This window comes from Mchenga conophoros, linkage group LG4, assembly GCF_057382185.1.
Source record: "Mchenga conophoros isolate Kocher_MC1m ecotype Shallow Benthic linkage group LG4, M_conophoros_male_GT1.1, whole genome shotgun sequence".
NCBI classification, from domain to species: Eukaryota; Metazoa; Chordata; class Actinopteri; order Cichliformes; family Cichlidae; genus Mchenga; species Mchenga conophoros.
In genome coordinates this window covers 23,689,019-23,707,579 of record NC_140529.1, presented here as the reverse complement: position 1 = coordinate 23,707,579, position 18,561 = coordinate 23,689,019, and the positions used below count along the sequence as shown (strand labels likewise).

Below are 18,561 nucleotides of genomic sequence, written 5' to 3'. Positions count from 1 at the left end.
TGTGAGAGTACATTGTGTTTTCACTCTAGAAAAGCTGGTGTCACAAGATTTCTGGGGTCAAGGTAGTTCATTCAGATGTTCACAAAAGAACACTCCCTCCAGTGCAGCTTCGGGGGGGGATCTGTGTGCGAAGGAGTTGTTTTCCACTTGACCCCCAAGGCAATCAGACATCGTGGTTTCTGACAGAGCTCTTCCTCTTACAGTCTGGGAGACGTATCAAGATTAAACGGCTCATCGCGACCTTGAGAGTTTAAATACACAACCGGCCTCTTTCTTCAGATGTTAGGTTGGAACAATAAATACTAAAGCAGGCTGGTTTATTGTACAAGTCGACCGGTGATATTGGTGTCAGTGAATATGTTGAGATCTATGGGAGAATGTGTAGCTGCAAGAATTTGGTAAAAGTATATCATACAGGAGGGAAAAAAACACTTATCAAAGTTTATTTGGGAGCAAAAATGTTTTTTCTAGCCAGTGATAAAATAATAATAAAAGTATTGCATTAGCTGTTCAGGAATTTCGGTCTTTTATGTAATAAACAGTTCTCCATTTCACAAACTAGGATAATTTTTAATACAAAAATTGTTTTTAAAACTGAAATGAAATGAAAATCCTTTGCGGTCAGTGATTGCCTAAAGTCTTAAACCCATGAACATCACTAACCTCCCTTGCGATCCCCTGATAGGCCTTTACTGCAGCTGTTATTAGATGCTGCTTGTGTGTGGGTCTCTCTACATTCAGTTTCATTTTCAACAACAGAAAAATAGCTCTTTTGGGTTGAGATCAGGTAAATGACTTGGCCATTGAAGAACAGGACCTCTGTGGTTGCTTTTGCAGTATACTTTGGTTCATCATCCATGTCATCTTGCTACTTCTATCAGCAGACATATGACCAATAAACACTAGTGACGTAGTTACGCTGCCATACATGAATATGCATGGTTATACTTGGTCATACATGCCTGCTAGTTCTAGCTCGGCCATACATGCCCATGCTACGACACTTCCTCCACCATCTTTGATAGATGATGTGTATGTTTTAGATCATGAGCTTTTTCTCTTCTTCTACATTTGTTTCTCGTACCTTCATTCTGGTACATGTTGATCTTGCCCAAATTGTATCCATTTTTTTTTTCCCCCAGAACTATCCGGAGTCTTACATTTTTTTTCTTGCTAACTCTAATCTAGCCGTCTTGTTCTTGAGTGTAATGAGTGGGTTGCACCTTTTTGTAAGTTCTTGGCTGTAGACTTTGGCAATAATACACATAGCTTTTCAAGTCTGTTCCTGATATGGGTTGACATTGTGAAAGGTTTTTCTTCACCAAAGAGAGAATTCTACAATCATCCACTTTAATTGTCTTCTATGGTCTTTTAATTCTTTTGGTGATGCTGAGCTGGGCAGCGCATTCCTTATTTCTACCTGATTGCTGATTTGGCCACTTCTGCAGTTTTTGCGATCTCTCTGGAGCTTTTCTGGGGGCTTTCAGCCTAACCCTAACCATGACCTTTGTCATTCAGAATCAGTGAACAGCTACCGAATCCAAGTTCAATTCCACCTGCTTGATTTGTCGTATAATAACAAAGGAAAACATATAAAAATGGCTGTGAATGCGATAATTTTGTTGAACTCTTTGATTTAAGTGAAAGTCTGCACTTGAGTCACATCTTAAATGGTCAATTTAAAATCCTCTGTGTGCAGAGGCAAAATTACATGTAGATGTACAAGACGATACGTATATTGAACACATATATCAGCAATAAATAGAGTGGCCAGTTGCAGTACAAACCTGTAGTGAGATTGAAGGTGTCTTTTTTTTTCCTGTTCCTCAGTCTCTCTCCACCCGCCTTCATGCACCCCATTCTCCCCTGCTGAGACCAGACAGGCCTTCTGTTCTACTCTGCTTTCCTCCCTCCTCTCCCCTCCGCCTTTCCAAACATTTTCAGATTTCCCTCCCCAGGGTTGAAAGAAGCCTATTACCTCACTGTCCTGCTTGAAGGCATGCAGCTCACACACATACACAACCATGTCAGTCCAGGCTGACGGGAGTCGTGCTGTGCAGTAACACCCGACTCACTCTGTATCTACGGCACCCAGCTGTGCCATACCCGTTTCAGTCTTCCCTCATAAGCACCATGCCGGTCCCTTTAAGAACCACAGCATCCAGCATCCTCTAGTCCACAGTGGCGCTACGTGATGTTACAGCCAGGCTCCTTGCTATGTCTGCTCTCTGTCATCTCCTCTCCGTGCTTTTCTAAAAAGATTTTTCCACCATCTTGCCCAATTCTTTATCCTAATTTCTCCCGAGATCCCCTCTTTCCTCCAAACCTCCCTCATCCCTCAGCTCTAAAATGTACAGCTGTATGATTCTGACTCTTCGTGTGGGACAATGCATTCTAGCTGTGGATCTGATTTGCATGTGTTATTTTGTTAAATGGGAAAGGAGGTGAAGGCGGTGCAAGTTGTCACTAGAATTTTCTGTAGACATCATCATCGGCAGCATGTGAAACATGTTGCGCTTGTTTCGTGTGGTGTTTGCCTGCCTGCTGTCCTGATCTGTTCTGAAAAATGGCATGTGTGTGAGGTTATCCTGAGGGTGTGTGTAATTGTTTACTTCTGCCATGCCATCAACTAAGCCTCAGAGATAAAATCCATTTTTATTCAGTGATCCTTTGATTGCTATTTGCTGAGGTTGAAGTTGAAGTTCTCCCAAAAGTAGAGGAATACATTCTTGGCTGTCTAAATCAAGTTTCTATTGTGGCCTTCGTCTCAGTGCCAGGGATGGAATCCAGCTTCCTGTAGATAGCCCCTCATTCATCACCTGCTCTGAATAGCAGGCAACGTTGGAAGATATAACCATGGATAGAGCAGGCAGCGGGCACAGAGGCCGTTGATCTCCGCTTCTCTGGCAGGCCAGGTAGGGTGCCGTCATGCACAATGTGCGGGGGATTAGCTTCAAAGCAGGGAGGCAAATGGGCCCCAAGCCCCTGCTGTCCTTTCAGGGCTCCGACTGGGCCTGCACGGTGGGATGGTGTGGGGGTCACTTGTCTCCCCGCCATGGGGGAGTGGGAACGGAACGGAGCCTGGGAAAGGCTTGGGGGATTGGGGCTGGGAGCTTCACTGGCAAGGCTCACCTCTCAGCAGGTGACTCCGCTTACAGCCAAGATGGAATACAGACTTGGTTCAGCTGACAGGATGATTAAGCCCTGAAAAATTGGGGCTTTGCGTCCCATTAGAAGTGTTTTATTTTGCTCTGCTGTATTATGTGTAGGTGATTGCAGCTCTGCTGAGACTAAAGGCTTTGCTGTGGTGTTTTTAACTGCTAACCACGCCTTCTTATTGAATGGTTGGTGCAGGTTCTTACTACACGCTGACTGCATTAGCAGTATAAACCTCAGTTACATTCTGGTGGCATAGATATTTACATTTTGAGAAAATGGAATTGATTTTCATTAATATGCGCATTTTCTGTCAGTTAAATTCATTCATAGATTATAATACAGTACCAAGAATATTTTAGCACCTTCTCCTTTCACCTCTCTTTCCATTTTTTTTTCTAATTTGGGTTTATAGTAATCATCATAGTCATTGCCTAAGCCGATTTTCACATGCTGTCAGGCGCATAGCATGGGGCATTGGGTAGTTGCTGCAGCCAGATGGCTAACCCCTACCAGCTTGCTTGCATAGCCCAAACTCGCAGCTCTTTTATATGCCGATCCCAGAATAAGGCGAGGGGGACAGATTTGAAGAAAGAGGAGTGGGACGTGGAGGGCCAGTCTGTACAATTGGCAGGAGAGGCGGGAGGGCGGGGGGAGCGAGCCAGATGTAAACACATCACATCATGTCGTCCTCTGACGACGTGAGGAAGCGGCAAAACTTTTCTCGCTTTTTTTCCCCCCTCCCCGCACTTTCCTACCAATTTCGCCAAATTTGGCTTGGCACACGCACGGGGGTTCTTGGGTGCAGGAAGAGGGTTTGACGGAATAGGACGAAGAAAGGATGGATGGATCGGTGGATGGACAAGTTGTCATGACGACAGGGTTGCTCTGAGTGTGTGTTGGCTGATGAAGTCTCTCTTTGCCTGCTTGTCCAATCAGATGGCTGAGCAGCGTATGCAGCACGAGCAGGAGAGGACGCGGCTACAGCAGCAGCACAGCGCGGAAAAGGACAGCCTGGTCCAGGAGCACCAGCGGGAGGTGAGCAGCCTGGAGAGGCAGGCCAGGGCCGCCCTACAACAGCACCAGCAGCACACCCAGGAGTGGAGGAAGCGCGATGCCCAGGTAGGGGGTCTCCACTGATCCACGCACTCGCACGCACACACACACGCGCTGACCCGCCGGTCTCCCGTGGACAACCATTTTGTATTTTGCTCATTGACGTTTTCCTGGGGTTTCAAAAGCACAGCAGGTTGAGATACTTTTTTATTTGAAGCAAGACATATATTGACGTGCGGCGCGAATAATTTTAGAAACCGTATGTTCAGCGCAAGAACACAGAAGATCGTACATGCTGCCGTTTGAATTAGAAAATCTGTTTTGAAGCAATGTTGCGCGCGACAAAAAAGTTTTTTAGAAATGGAATGAACAAAACGCAGAATGGCACCGTCCCAACTTCAAACGATTTCCCCGTTGTATTTTAACTCACTTTTTATCGCAGCAGGCTTTGTGTAAAGTGTAAAGACCAAAAATCCAAAAGACCCACAGGTATCTATGTAAAGGGGAAGAAATCAACGCTGTTGAGTGCCTAGCTTTTATTCCACAACCATGGTTTGAATTTGTGTTTTAGATAATTGTGGACGCCCTGTAAAGCGCTTTTTAGTCCCACCAAAGTGAATTTTTCTGCCTGCCATTCTCCTTTCACCACAGGTAGCTATCACCCTCCGGAAAACAGCGATTATTCTCTTATTGCAGCATGGTCAGCCACAATGAGTGTATGACATTTTGGGTCTATATTAACGGATATCCCTGACAACTGAGAGACTATGTGGTCACCATTTAACCAAAGCAGCAGGGTTTCATCTCAGACCCCATCACGCACTGTCTTCGCCTCTCTCCAGCCTGGGCAAGACTGGAGCTCTGTGGGGAGCCATTCGACAAACCAGCCCCCAGCTGGGGTTTGTATTTGACTCTTCAAGCTTCTTGATGAAATGAACATTGGCATGTAGAGAATTTTGTATATTGGCAGTTAGCTGACGATGGGAGCCCAGAGAGACTTTTGTTACGTTTGTGGACCGAATTTCCTCACACCGACTCTGGTCACTCATCGCGAATGGCGAGGAAATCAAACCTAGACAATTTTCTGGTTAGTTTTTGTCCTCACAAGACAACAATAACTTTAAATGCAATAAGAATGAAATAGTTTATACCTAGTAAAAGCTAATATGCAGCAGTGTTATGCTTTAAGGAGTAATATACACCTGAGCCTCCCCAATTAGACAAATTTGATCAGTTTATCCTGTGTCTACGGTTTGAGTTTTAACATTAAAACTAGATGCAGTGCTCCCACTTAGTTTGAAAATGAATCCATATTTAGGATACGCTCGGATTTGTTTACTATAACTTTTATTTTCTCGACCCCGTACATCTTTTAGCCATATCAGTATACTTCTACAGTAGCCAAGTTATTGCAATATAAACCATCTTCAAGGCTGGAAGCTGTGTCAAAAGACTAACCAAAAAAAACCTGAGATGTTTCTTTAGATGCCGTCACCACAGGACATTTCCACTGATTGCATGTCGCCCTGCTCGTGTCAACATGACGTGCAGTTTGACAAATCTCACAATCTCAGCTAATGTCAGTCACACAATCTCAGCAAAAAAGCAAAAAGCAAACTTCCCCAGTCCTCATTTCATATTCTCAGTTCCTGTTTGCTCCTGCAGCATTTTCAGCAGACATCAGTCGCCTGCCTAATGTCAGATGTTAAAGCGTCAGAAATCAGGATTTTTCACTCAGGCCTCGGAAAGATGGATAACTGATGGTTTGTGAGGGGGGGGTGAGCTGGTTTGACTTCCTGTGTGAGAGCAGATGCACAGATGTGCTGTTTGCTGTTAAAAAAGAGCCACAAGCTGGCAGACTGTCAGCCCATATGTATTAAAAATATGCCTATTATATACATACTTATTATTAAACACAACTGCAGTGCTGTAGCTGTGTTTTTCCACTTAGAGCTCTGCCACACTGATATCACGTGGCTGTTTACATGCGTCTCTTTAAAAAAAAACAATGTGTGAAAGTTGTGATATAAGAATTTAATTTTAAAAAACTTTTTATTTTTGTTGCATGCAGACAGTATGGAGCAATTCCTTGCAGGACGTGTTACACCTCATTCTTTTTTTGTGTTGCCGAGCTCCCCCTCAGACAACAGTGGACCATAATATCATCAAGCGACAGTCACAACATCATCATATCATAACAGATAGCTCAAAGGCTTGCTGTGGCAATAGGTCTCAAGCCCCTGTTTTTTTCTGCCTAGCTCTTCTCACTTTCTCTTAGTCTTCCTTGAATCAGTGGAAGGACAGTTGCAGCTAAAAAAAAGTTGGCAAGGACAGAGAACAGCTAATGTCTGTCACACACACTCTCAGGGTGAGTAATGCCCACTCATCCCCTTGATGTGGTGGGACACTAATAAATAGCATTCCTGTCTCTTGGCTTGTGTTTGAGAAGCAGAGCCAGTGAGTCGACTCACACAGGGACACACTGTCCTCATCCCACCAGAGTTTATCATCCAGGAAACTCTGGATTCTTCCACTATGTAGTCGCAAGTCAGCGGCGTTATCGGGGCTACGTTTGCGTAAAGGACGATCATATGCAAGGAGTTATCATTGTTTACACGTTTACATATCAGTCTTTTATAATCACGGGATTTCTAAAGAGAAAATATTGTAAAAGAGAGGGGAAAAAGTAACATGGTTCAATGTTCTCATTACAGAATGAACTAGAGATTTTGAGCTGGTTGAACCATTAAATTGATGAAATGTCTTGCTGGTGAAACATGTTTGCCCATAGCGTGTTTTGTTAGCTGATTAATGCCCCCCAAAGGACGAAGCAGCACAAATAATGATGGCATGGACTTTCTTGCTTCCATTCTGGAGACTCTAGCAGTGTGTGTGTGTTTATATACTTACTAAAACTTACTATTTTGTACCTCTAAACAGTAAAATATCCATAATAAAAGAAAACAAACAAGTATTGGATTTTACCGCAGAACATTTCAGTATGTTGTTGTGTGTGCTATTGTGTGCTATCACATTTGCGATAATTAATTTTTTTATTCATTTCTGTTTATTTTGATTCTTTTTTTTTTCCTGCGAAGCTTTTCAATTGTTAAACATTAGTAAGAGTTTGACTTCAAAAACTAGGGCCAGCATTATAAATTAATTGGAAGTTTGTGTTTGTATGTGTGTTTCTTTTTTTTCTTCTCTGCAAACATCAGGATTGTTTGTTCTATGCAAAACCCCATCGTTCATATTTTTTCCACCTGCCCCTCAAAACTCATTTTATGGGTATTATTTTCCCGAATAATTGTGTTTTTTTTATAAAGGAACGTGCCACCATCTGGACTTCAAACAGCATGGGGGAGAGAGCGCGAGTCTTGCGGGGTCTTTCTTCTGGGCCGTAATGGACTAAATAATGATGCTGTCAATTTTTCAAAGCACTTCATTCCCAAATACGTGATTAAAATGAGTCAAATGAACAGGGTGATGACAGGCTGAGTCAAAGGTAAAAAAATCAAGAGAACAAGAAAGTGCAGTTAGAAGTGTGTGTGTGTGTGTGTGTGTGTGTGTGTGTGTGTGTGTGTGTGTGTGTGTGTGTGTGGAAGGGGGGTGGGGGGCTCATTTGTTGTTTCAATCCTTCCATGTTGTCATTTAGGAAATGATTGGTGTTGTCAGGTAAATCTTTGTTACACGCTGATTTCAGTGGCACGTGAATATCCTCCTGAGTTGAGGTGTCATTGTGTTTGTGTTTTTCTCAACAGATTTCATCACGTTTTCTCATGGGGGAGTATTTATGTTAGATTTTTGTTTTTCACTGGGGAGCTATTGATCATGCCTCAAGTCATCAGCGAATGCTGATGTTCTGTGATGTGTGGAGTGTTACAACATGCTCCCCTTTCAAACCCCAAAGCCATTTATTATGTGCATACATCACATGTTGGATTCCAGCCACACACGTTATCTGCCTGACAACAGCGAATCATTCATTACACAATTCAGCTACACATTTTAATTGCCTATAAGAGTCAAATGTCACACGTCAGTGCATGCGTGTGTCCTACTTGACTTTATACTTTGCAGAGTTATTCTGTTGTTTATAATATTTGTAGGTTAGTTTTATGGGGGGATTTGCATACAACACTTTTTAGAGTTACGCGATGAACCAAAACCGTTGTTCTAGTCGTGATATATTGTCGAGATCGCTGCATGCATCTTTGGCAAAACTTGTTACCGTCACGCTGAAAGTGAAATTTTCAAAACTTCGTCGAGCTCTGTTTCAGTAAAAATCTCTCGCACTCTGTTTGTGTTTATATGTAAATAATATGCATTATACATCACATTATGCAACCCTGTCGCCTTTATTACCAAAGAATTGCCTTTGAAATTCTGTCAGAAAGCTGTGGATACAGAAATTCATCATAAAAAAGAAACTGTTAACTTAATATTGCATGAATAGAATAAGATAGGATATTGCCAGCTGTATGCGCAGAGATAAATATTTTTGCCTGCAGTCAGAATGTTAAACTATAGACCTCACTTGTAGGATGCGAGTCGAGATGCGGTGCCTCTAAACGGGGTAGTGCTCACATTGTTGACGAGGGCATTAATTAGAAATGCCTCCAGCGTGGTTCTTGTGCTATTCTCGACCTTGCAAGTGGATACTTTCTGAATTCTCAGAGTTCGGAAATCATGAAAACAACTTCCTGCGTTGTTATCACAGCTCACGAGTTCAATCTGCAGGAACATAAAGGTGAATCTGCTAAGAATAATTATAGCTCTGTTACATTTAGGTGTAACTGTAATACATAAAGCTAGTATGTACCAGTATGTACCGGCTGTTATTAGTTACAGCTGTATCTGAAAAGGGTTTTGTCATGGTCCCTTGATAATGGGCAAACAGATTTCTCTCCTCCATCATTTTCTTAGCTCTAATGCTAATTGTGCTACAACAGTATACAGTAACTATAGAGTAGAACTGGTCTAGACCGACTATGTGATTCTGTGATAGCACCATCTGTATCTTTCTGCATTATGTTCTTTAATTTCATATTTTGGTCCATCTAACACACTCTGGCACTGTACCTTTGAGTCCCTATCGTCCTGTGATACCGGCCGACTTAAATGAGGGTCGGGCTCTGGTTACAGTTACAGTCTCATTTCATATTTAACATCTGACATTAAAGTCTCTAAAAGAGCCTAATTGGCATACCAGCGGAGTAATTATGCTAATCTGTTGAGACTCAATTAATGTTAGATATACTGAACTGATTGCACGTTTTTCCTCATTATTTTGTTTTCTGTTTTGTGAAATCGTGATAAAGCATATTCACAGATACCCATCGTTAACGTTATTATGCATTTCTTCATTTCATTTTGTTTTCTTCACAGAAGAATCACTGCTCATCCTAGCTGTGCGGGGTTGTCACTGTGCAGTTTAGTGGAGAGTAGGAGAAAAAGCAGTTAGTTGTGGTCTCGTAGAGGATTTTAGAGAATCTTAATACAATCTTTATAAGTGTTGATAAAGTCTTAAGACTGATCCTCACTTGACTGTGATATTTTCCCTTGATTGAACTCTTATTCAGTCCTTAACCACTCTCCCTGAGGTTGTTTTGCCAGTGTTTTGTCATCCTAGCTGACACGGTTTGACCTAGTATTTCATCTGACACTCTTCTATTGTTACCAAGAGCTGCTCCTTCACAGAGCTCCCCATCAGCCTGCTAACACGTGCCCTCTTGAAGCGACTGTGTTCGCTCCCCCCAATGAAAACATGCACTTTTGGCCTCTTAAGTTCCTGAAGTGTCATTGCCAATGTCTCTGTTCTGGTAGATTATGTTCTAACTTATTAAAAGATTTTTTTTTGGAGGACACATTCCCAACATTTGTTAAAGAGAGAATTATACATTAAAGACTCTTGAGGGCTCAGATCTCATAGCTGCTTGCACTTGAAGAAGGCACTAGAGGAGCAGTGAGACTGGTAATATTGAGAGACAGAAGAGTGGGACGCAGAGGAGTGCATGCGTTTGTTTGTTTTACCTCACATTCTCTCTCTCTGAATGCGCTGCATGGCAACCTATGTGTGTGACAGTGTGCCATGTGTGGCTGCTTCTCTGTGTAGGCATGTGTGTGTCTGTATGTGTGCAAATGGATCTGTGTGTGTGTGTGTGCTCGTGCCAATGTAGAAGCGAGTGAAACACAGCCACAACATCTGCCTGTTTTTGTGACACTGCTTTGAAGTCTCCCCAGTGCCCGCTAAAAAAGACTTCAGACGCTTTCTGTCTGATTGCCTTAACGTGGCGTTGTCCTGGGATGCCCAGGCTTTTGAGGAGCGGGAGGGGGCAGGAGCCTGAGCGCACAGTGCAAACCACAGTAAGAGGAGTAAAAAGAAAAAAGCCAAGGAGAGTAATGAGGATGTGCAATAGCTGGGGAATACATGCAATACAGGTAGGGAAGTGTGAAACACTGCAATTCATCTTAGATTCACCTACACTTAACTACAATGCGCTTTACTCATTGCTTGTAATTTGTGTAAAATGATTACAATATGCCTGCGAGGTGTTTTATTTTTTTCTGTCCATTGCTGTTTACAGTATTGAATGTATGTGAATACAGCTAACTCAAGTACCTGTAAGGATATAAGGCGCATTTCAATGTAAAGTCCCCCACCCGTATTTCTTGCAGATAGTCTCCATCATCCCAAATATGTGATGTAGGTTTGACAAAACAGTAGACTTATCTTCTCCTTTTGACATCTCCCAAACTCTTGAGATGCAGCTTCACAGCATGTCAGACCAGTCTATTTCTGGTGTTTCATGGGCCGTGGAGGGTTGTACTTATTAGCATTCTTACTATGTAATGTTGACTCTCACTGGCAGTGCTATTAAAACGTTCTTCGGAGCAAAGTCAAGGCTGAGAGAGGTCGAGAGAGGGGTAAGGGCTTCATCGCATGGCGGATGGCTCCGTGCGCCTGGTTCTGCTGAAGGTTTCTTCTTATTAAAAGGGAGTTTTTCCTTCCCCCTTTTGCCAAATCCTTGCTCACAGGATTCCATCGGATTGTTGGGGTTGGAGTTTTCTCTCCATTAATGCAAAGTCAATATAAAGTGCCTTGATGCAGCTGTTGTTGTGAAATAAAATTGAATTGAATTTGACACTGAAGGAGAAAAACACTGACTGGAACAGAATGGAGCACAAAGGGGAACTCACTAAAAACTGCCTCACCAAGACGCACACGCTCTGTTGGAAGATATAAATGACATCAAGCAAAAGTATCAACAGTACAGCCGGTGTTACAAAAGAAACAAACAATAAAACTCAAACACAATTCATTCCCAAAACCAAAAGCAGTCATGAACCCACAAAAATTCTAAACCCTGGGTCTAAGATCCAGGACCATGACAACACAGATGGTAAAAAACCCTCAATATGCAATTCTCAGTAAACAGAAATACAAGAAACCTGTACTTAAAATGTGGACTTTTTATTTTTTTGTGATGTACTTAGTGTTACAATGGTGGGACACTCATATTGAACATGGCCAAAGCTTCAAATAATGACCTCAGCAAATCTGAAAGTAATCACCTTTGCAAAATGCAGTGTGAGCCTGAGCAGAAGGCCTTCTACACATAGAGGGGAAAAATTACTGGACATTAATTTTAATTTACTTAATTCAGCAGGTTTCTTTTTATCTCTGTCCAGACAATTGCAGATTTGGAGGCCCAGTTGTCAGAGCTACGTGAGGACCTCAAGAAGGCCCATGCCCAGCATAAGCAGCAGCTGGCCGAGATGGCGTTGCTCCAGGAGGAGGAAAAGCAAAGAGCAACCCTGGACAAGCAGGCATCCCTGGACCGGCTCGAGAGAAACCACCAGCAGGAGAAGGATGCTGCACATGAGAAGGTGAGAAAGTATAAGATATGGGTTTTTAACTCTGTTTTGACTGGGTGAATGAATACTGGAATGCCTGGAGTAGTAAAGGTTAAGGAGGTGTGGGGAATCTGCATGTTTTCCAAAAGTCAAAGAAGAAAACAACCTGGGAAAACATTAAAAGCAGCAACAGAACATCTCGAATAATTTAAACAGTGAATTTGAGAAAAAGAGGATGAACTGAAGAGGTTGTATACCTGTATAAAAGAGAGGGGGTTTCATAGAAGCCTTGTGCTTAAAAACAGTACCTGAAGTCAAGAAAGATGGGATGCAGAAGCTTTGTTTTGGAGGCTGAGTGTTAAAAACAGTAATTCTCATTTTCACATCAGCTGTTAGATCTACTGAACCTGATTTGTTGCTCTAGCAAAGTTTCTGGTGTAACAACGAAGTCTTTAAAATCTTTGGTAGGCACCTCATCTCCTGCTATTAGGAGATTTTATCCAACAACCCTGGGTATTTAGTCTGAACATTGCACGAAGTTGCCCTTTCATAATGGGAGACATTCACTCCAAGCACGTTCTCATTGCTGCAGAGCAGTTTGGTTGAGGTGAGAGTACTGCATGGGCAAAACGCGCAGGAGGCGGGACACGCGGCGTCCACTTGCTTTCTGTGAATTCTCGATCTGTTGTCACAGGCTCACTCGGACATCAGACTTCGAACTAGAAAGCTGGCATGTTAAAAACTGCTCAGTGTCCAGTCCTGACTGCTTACATTTGGTCAGGTAATGTCTAGAACGTTTGTGGCTGCAGCGAGTCTGGGAAACTGTTTTAAATGTCGGAGCATTTGGCTAAGAATACAAATGGGCCAATGTTATCTGACCCTAAGGACAGATTTCCCTGAACTGCTCAATCAAATCAACCGAATATGCCTAAACAAAAAGTTGGGCAATAAGTGCTGTCAAAATCAAAACTATTTGTACTTTTGGGTCTTTGGGGTAACCCACTTATCATCATGGAATATACTGTTTTGAAATGTGCAAGGTCAGTTGTAGAGAGAAAACCGCAGCATTTCAATAGAGCCATTGTTCAGCATTGCTTTTTACTATTCCTAACGCACCAGGAAGTACTTCAATGAAATCTTCCATCGACTATCCATCTTCTTTTCTTGCTTTTGTGCTTTTTTACTTTCTCTCTGTCATATTCGTTCGTTCGCCGCCTTAGAAGCTGGACCCACGGTTGCGAAATCGCTCATAATCTTGTGCTTGCCTAGCAGGAAGCTGACCTAAGGTGGTGTTGATCATAAACTAATCCTTACTGCAGGGCCCATCAAAGAGAGCATTTTTCATTAAACACCATCCCACACCAGCTGTGCAGCATTAGGCCCGGAATGCAGGGACCTCCGAAGCACCCAGGCGGCCATTTTGGCTCCATATGGCGAACAGAATCAGTAATTCTGAAGCGAGAAAGACCCGAGAAAGAGAGTGTGCTTACGACAGCGTAATCTTTATTTGAAGAACTCACGCTATTTACTATCAGTCCCTTTTGGATATGCGAAGGCTGTTTTTCAGCTAAAAGTTGTTTTATCTTTTAGGCCCCGCTTTAATTCCTCTGTGTGTCTTTGGTCTTTTATGTACGCAAGAAAAAAAATGACCCACAGTTGCTGGGCAGTCTGGAGTGGATTCAAAGCTGCGTTGAACTCAGACAGATAACACTATCAGCAATGCGCTAGTTTCACTTTCATGAAGAGATTAATGATTTCTCCATCCTTTTTGTCAGCTCAACGTTGATTCTTCAAAAAAAGATTCACCAAAGGTTGAACATCTTACTTTCCTTTTTTTTTTGTACTTTCTTATCTGTCTCCAAGTTTGACTTTGCAGTGGGCAGGGAAAACTTTTACTATTTCTTACACCCTGTTTCTTTTTTTCCCACATGCAATTGAAGTCAGCCAGACCTCAGATCCATATTGACTCGTTCGCCCTGTTTTGTAAGCTGAAAATTTCTCATTCTTTTGATGCAGACAGAAATGCTGTCCTCTGCAGTCCACCATGCTCTTGGAAGCAGAGGCTGAGCAGGCCAGCTTTCCCTCTTTTTTATATATATATATTTATATATTTTTTTAACCCATCTCCCAGATTCTGAAAAAAGAAAAAAAAGAGGCAAGAGAAATCCATTAAATCCATGAATGGATTCTCATCAAAGACACGTGCGTTTAAGGGAGAGACAGAAAGGGAGAGCGATGGATACAGGGGGGGATGTGGGGGAGCGGTGTTTTGGTGGAGGTTCTGGGAGTAGACGGGCAAAGCTTCTGGAATGAAATGATGAGAAGCAGGAAATCAGAGGAGATAAGATCAGACGTTGAGATAGTTCAATGCATTTGATCACCAAAAAGGAAAGGAGAGAAGGAAAAGTGATGGAAGCAGGCTCAGGAAAAGGTGTGTGGAGGTGTGTTAGACTGGATGCTATTGAAGCTTATCTTTGCTAGTGTGTGTGTGTGTGTACACACATACATGCACATGTGTGAACACACACAGCCCCAGACCTCTCAATCTCTATTCTGCACTGAGGGGTCTGTGAAGCCGCTTCTGTGCCTGATAAAGACGCCTCATCTCTGGGCTACAGTGAGCATGAATCCTGCCTCTTACGCACACCACCTCCTTATTTGACTTTTTTATTCTACCCTACACCTCCACCCTCCATTTCTCTGTCTCTCCCTCTCTCTCTCAGTCTTCACTGATATCTTTAACCCTTCCTTCAAGCTCTAGCAAGACTTATAATGTTTGTGCTTTCTGTAAATAGTTAGTTTTAACCAGAAGCCTTCGCTAAGCAGCTTGGAGGCACAGTTTCTTACCACATGCATATGAACAGGTTCTTGTCAAACACCAGCTATATTTGCACTCAGTGCTTAGTAGAAGTTGAACTCACCCCACACCCCACAATAAGATATTATCAGAATACTACACTGCATTACAATGTAGTCGTGATCACGGTAATATGCCTAATTAATCCCCCCACCTGGTGCTTAATAGGGATATGAAGTTTGACATTTGTCTAGTGGAGAAAAGGTCTTTATGTTGGACGTCTTCACCCCACACAACTGTATATATCCATGTATAGCCACACCTTGCTTGCTAATACAGCCAAGAGTTCTGAGACAATGAAAGACAAAAGATCAGGAGGCTTCAGGTTTGATAGGAATTTAATGAAATTTGGAAATTAAAATTTATATTCACCTTTAGTCTGGAGAGTAAAGCACCTTGAACTGCAAGAAGAGGTTAGATGTGTGAATTTTGTCTAATATGGTTGTGTGGACCTGACTATATCTGCATGAATGTGTACCGGTAGAAAAGAGAGGGCGCATAAATACAGAGACATGTTGAGTTTCCTTGTTGCATCTGTATGACATACACCAGCTTCTTTCTCATATTATTTTAATTGTTGGTATAACCAACACGTGTACATTAAAAATGAAGGAGAAAAAAAGCTTTCCATGGGTAAGTAGTAGAAAAGGACTGTGTGTGCATGCACAGGGTAGTGTCCATGTGCATGCACACTTGCACCCCACATCAAAGGAACGGGGCATTTCATCAAAAACTAACCGAGTGTGACAAAATTACCTGAAGGCAAAGTCAGCCAATGAGAAAGCAGCTTTTTGGCATGCAGTAGCCAACCACTGCTTCCTGTCACTGCACTAGTTTCCCCCTGGCTGTGCCCCATGTGATGTCCATGACATGAAAGGCACTACAGAGCTCAGTCATCCTCTGACACAGGCGCACACAGGCTGAGCATCAGACAGCTACACCATGGAGGCCTGTGCCTTCCAATTGGTCTCTTTAGTTTCACAGGTGTTTTTGTTTGCTTCAAGGACGTTTTTCACTTTAACCTGAGAGGTTTTCCTCTGAAAGCTACCTAGCTTCAGAAGGTGAATGAGACTGTATCCCCTAACTGGAACTGGGGCTTTGTTTTGTGTTTTCGCTCACTGGCGCGATGCTGCAAATGTATAAGCCTTTTATAGTGATGAAAATAAGAAAGTGCACCCTATTTCAATTCCAAGGTTTTACATACCAGGACTTCTCTTTTTTTTAATAATCTGGTCCTTAGCAGGTCCCAAACTAATTTAAATACCTCAGGTGAACAGCAACACATATTTTATTGCAATGTTTTTTTTATTCAACAAAAGCTAAGTGAAAATGCAGAAGCAGAAAAAACTAATCAGATCCTTTTAGTCAGCAGCTTGTAGAACCACAGTTAGCAGCAATAACTGAAGTGATCATTTTCTGTATGACTTTATTAATCTCAATTTTTTTGGAGGAATTTTCATTCACTCTTCTTTATTGTCTTGCTTTCAGTTCATTGAGGTATGTGGGCATTCAGTTATGCACAGCTCTCCTAAATGCCACAGCATTTCAATCATGCTGAGGCTGCATGATCCACTCTGGGCCAAACTGATGGCCGCGCGTCTCTTTCTAGAATACTTTGGCATACAGATCAATTCATGGTCCCGTGCCTGCAAAATAAGCCCAAGTCATCACCCCTCCAGTGCTGTGCTCGACAATAGGTACGAGCTGTTTGTTCTCATATGCTGTGTTTTGATATCCCCAGACATAGTGCTGTCCATCATGGTCAAACATCTCTACTTTATTCTCATTTGTCCAAAGGACATTGTTCCAGAAATCTGGTTGTTTGTTCAGATCTGGTTTTACAAACCTGTGCTGTGCTGAGATGTTCTTTTTTGAGAGAAGAGGCTTCTCTTTGTAACCCCCCTATCCAACACCCTGAACAGGTCACTAGTGTGTTGTAGACAGAGACAGAAAGCCATTTGCACTTACATTTGCAGCTATGGGCAATGTAGAGTCACCAGTTAACCTAACCCAACTAACTCCATGTCTTTGGACTGTGGGAGGAATCTAGAGTACCTGGAGGGAACCCATGCAGACATGAGGAAAACATACAAACTCCACACAGAAAGGACTCAGCCAGATGGTGGATTCAAACCAGGACCTTTTTGTTGTGGTGTTAACCACTGCACCACCATGCTACCCTAGTTCAATTCATCCCTTTTCTATTCCCCAGGTTTCTCAATGGTGCAGTATAATCTGTACACCACTGTTTCAGGCTGAATGATAATAACCCCTCTGCTGTTAAATTGCTAAAACTGTATGGATTTTCAGGTCAGGGCAAAATTTGATCGCAGAGGATTTAAAAGATATTTCATGCTCATTTTTTTAACATTAAACAATAAGCGTGGAACATCTTTTAACCTGCTAAGAGATGATCTGGTATTTTAGAACTTAAACTTAAAGAACCAGCTAAAGATTATACTGCCAGGTAACACTGGCAGCCGCCAGTATTTATCTATTTATTTATTTTGCATTGTTAACTGCAAACAGCTAGGAATTGAGAATATCTTTCATACAAAGCAGGGATATATAATCCGACTTCTTCAACCTTCAGTCTGATACAGATACCTTTCTGCTGATACCAAGCTCGCATCTGATATTCAGTGTATAATAAGTATAATAAGGTGTATTCTCCCGTCTGAGAAGGTGACTGGGAATCATTGTTTTACACGTAAGGCAACATCAGGCTCAGCCTTGAACATTGATCTCCTAATTTCGTAACATAAATTGTCCAAAAACATCAAAGAATATTAATTTACTGAACTTTTTTTGTGAACTAAAGTGAATACAATAATAAATGTAAAAGTGTAATGGCGCTATTTATCAGGTGCTGTGAATTTATTTGCATTAGAGTCGTTTCCTTTCAAAGCAGTAGTGACTGTGTTTTTTACCCCTCGGACATAAAAGGCTGATGGGGTATTATTGTCACTCTGCTGGGCAAACAGGCAGGCCAATGACATGGACACCCAAATTTGAGAATGAGATAACTTGAGGAGTTTGAAATTAATAACATAAGTGCATCTACTAAAAATATTGGACTAGTTTTCAGGTTTTCTGAAAATCTTGTGAATGCGATAACTTAACAGCAAGGCGATGTAGGATTTTAAAATTGATACCAAAGGTGTGTCTGCTGTGAGGCTGATTTTTAGCACTGGCCGCTGCCGGTATTTTTCAGTCATGACAACTGATTTGACCACGATTTGCTGTTAGGTGTTACAGTTTTGCACACATATAATGAAAAGCTGGTGGTATAGCAGAGCTACTTGTTGACCTCTATGTTAGCTCACCTGCTAGCTCCTGCTATTATTTGGTGATATAAAGATAGAATAACACAGAACTGAACTAAATAGTTCGACACATTATTGATATCTGATCCCTGATTTTCCAAATCTTTCCCTTTAGAAATCATTTTAGCTGGAATGATTTTCATATACTTTCAAGTCTTAAGAGAGCGTATACAGATCTACACTCACATTTCATTTTAATTTGTAGAAAATTGCTGCAATCCCTTTAAAATGAGGTTTTTCTTTTGTTTTCAGTATTACATCTGGAGAACAGGGTTTCTGCAGGCCTTGGGTGCTTCAGCTTGGCTACAA

General features: G+C 42.0%; 1 protein-coding gene across 6 annotated transcripts in view; it reads left to right on the top strand.

Moving 5' to 3' along the window:
- The window catches only part of cep112 (centrosomal protein 112), a 128,861-nt gene that overhangs the window by 65,996 nt on the left and 44,304 nt on the right, over window positions 1–18,561 (top strand). For all 6 annotated transcript variants that reach the window (XM_085271130.1, XM_085271134.1, XM_085271132.1 and 3 more), the window contains 2 exons: window positions 4,096–4,278; window positions 11,905–12,102. In XM_085271130.1, coding sequence (XP_085127256.1) covers window positions 4,096–4,278; window positions 11,905–12,102 — 381 coding nt within the window. The remainder of the gene's footprint in view (window positions 1–4,095; window positions 4,279–11,904; window positions 12,103–18,561) is intronic.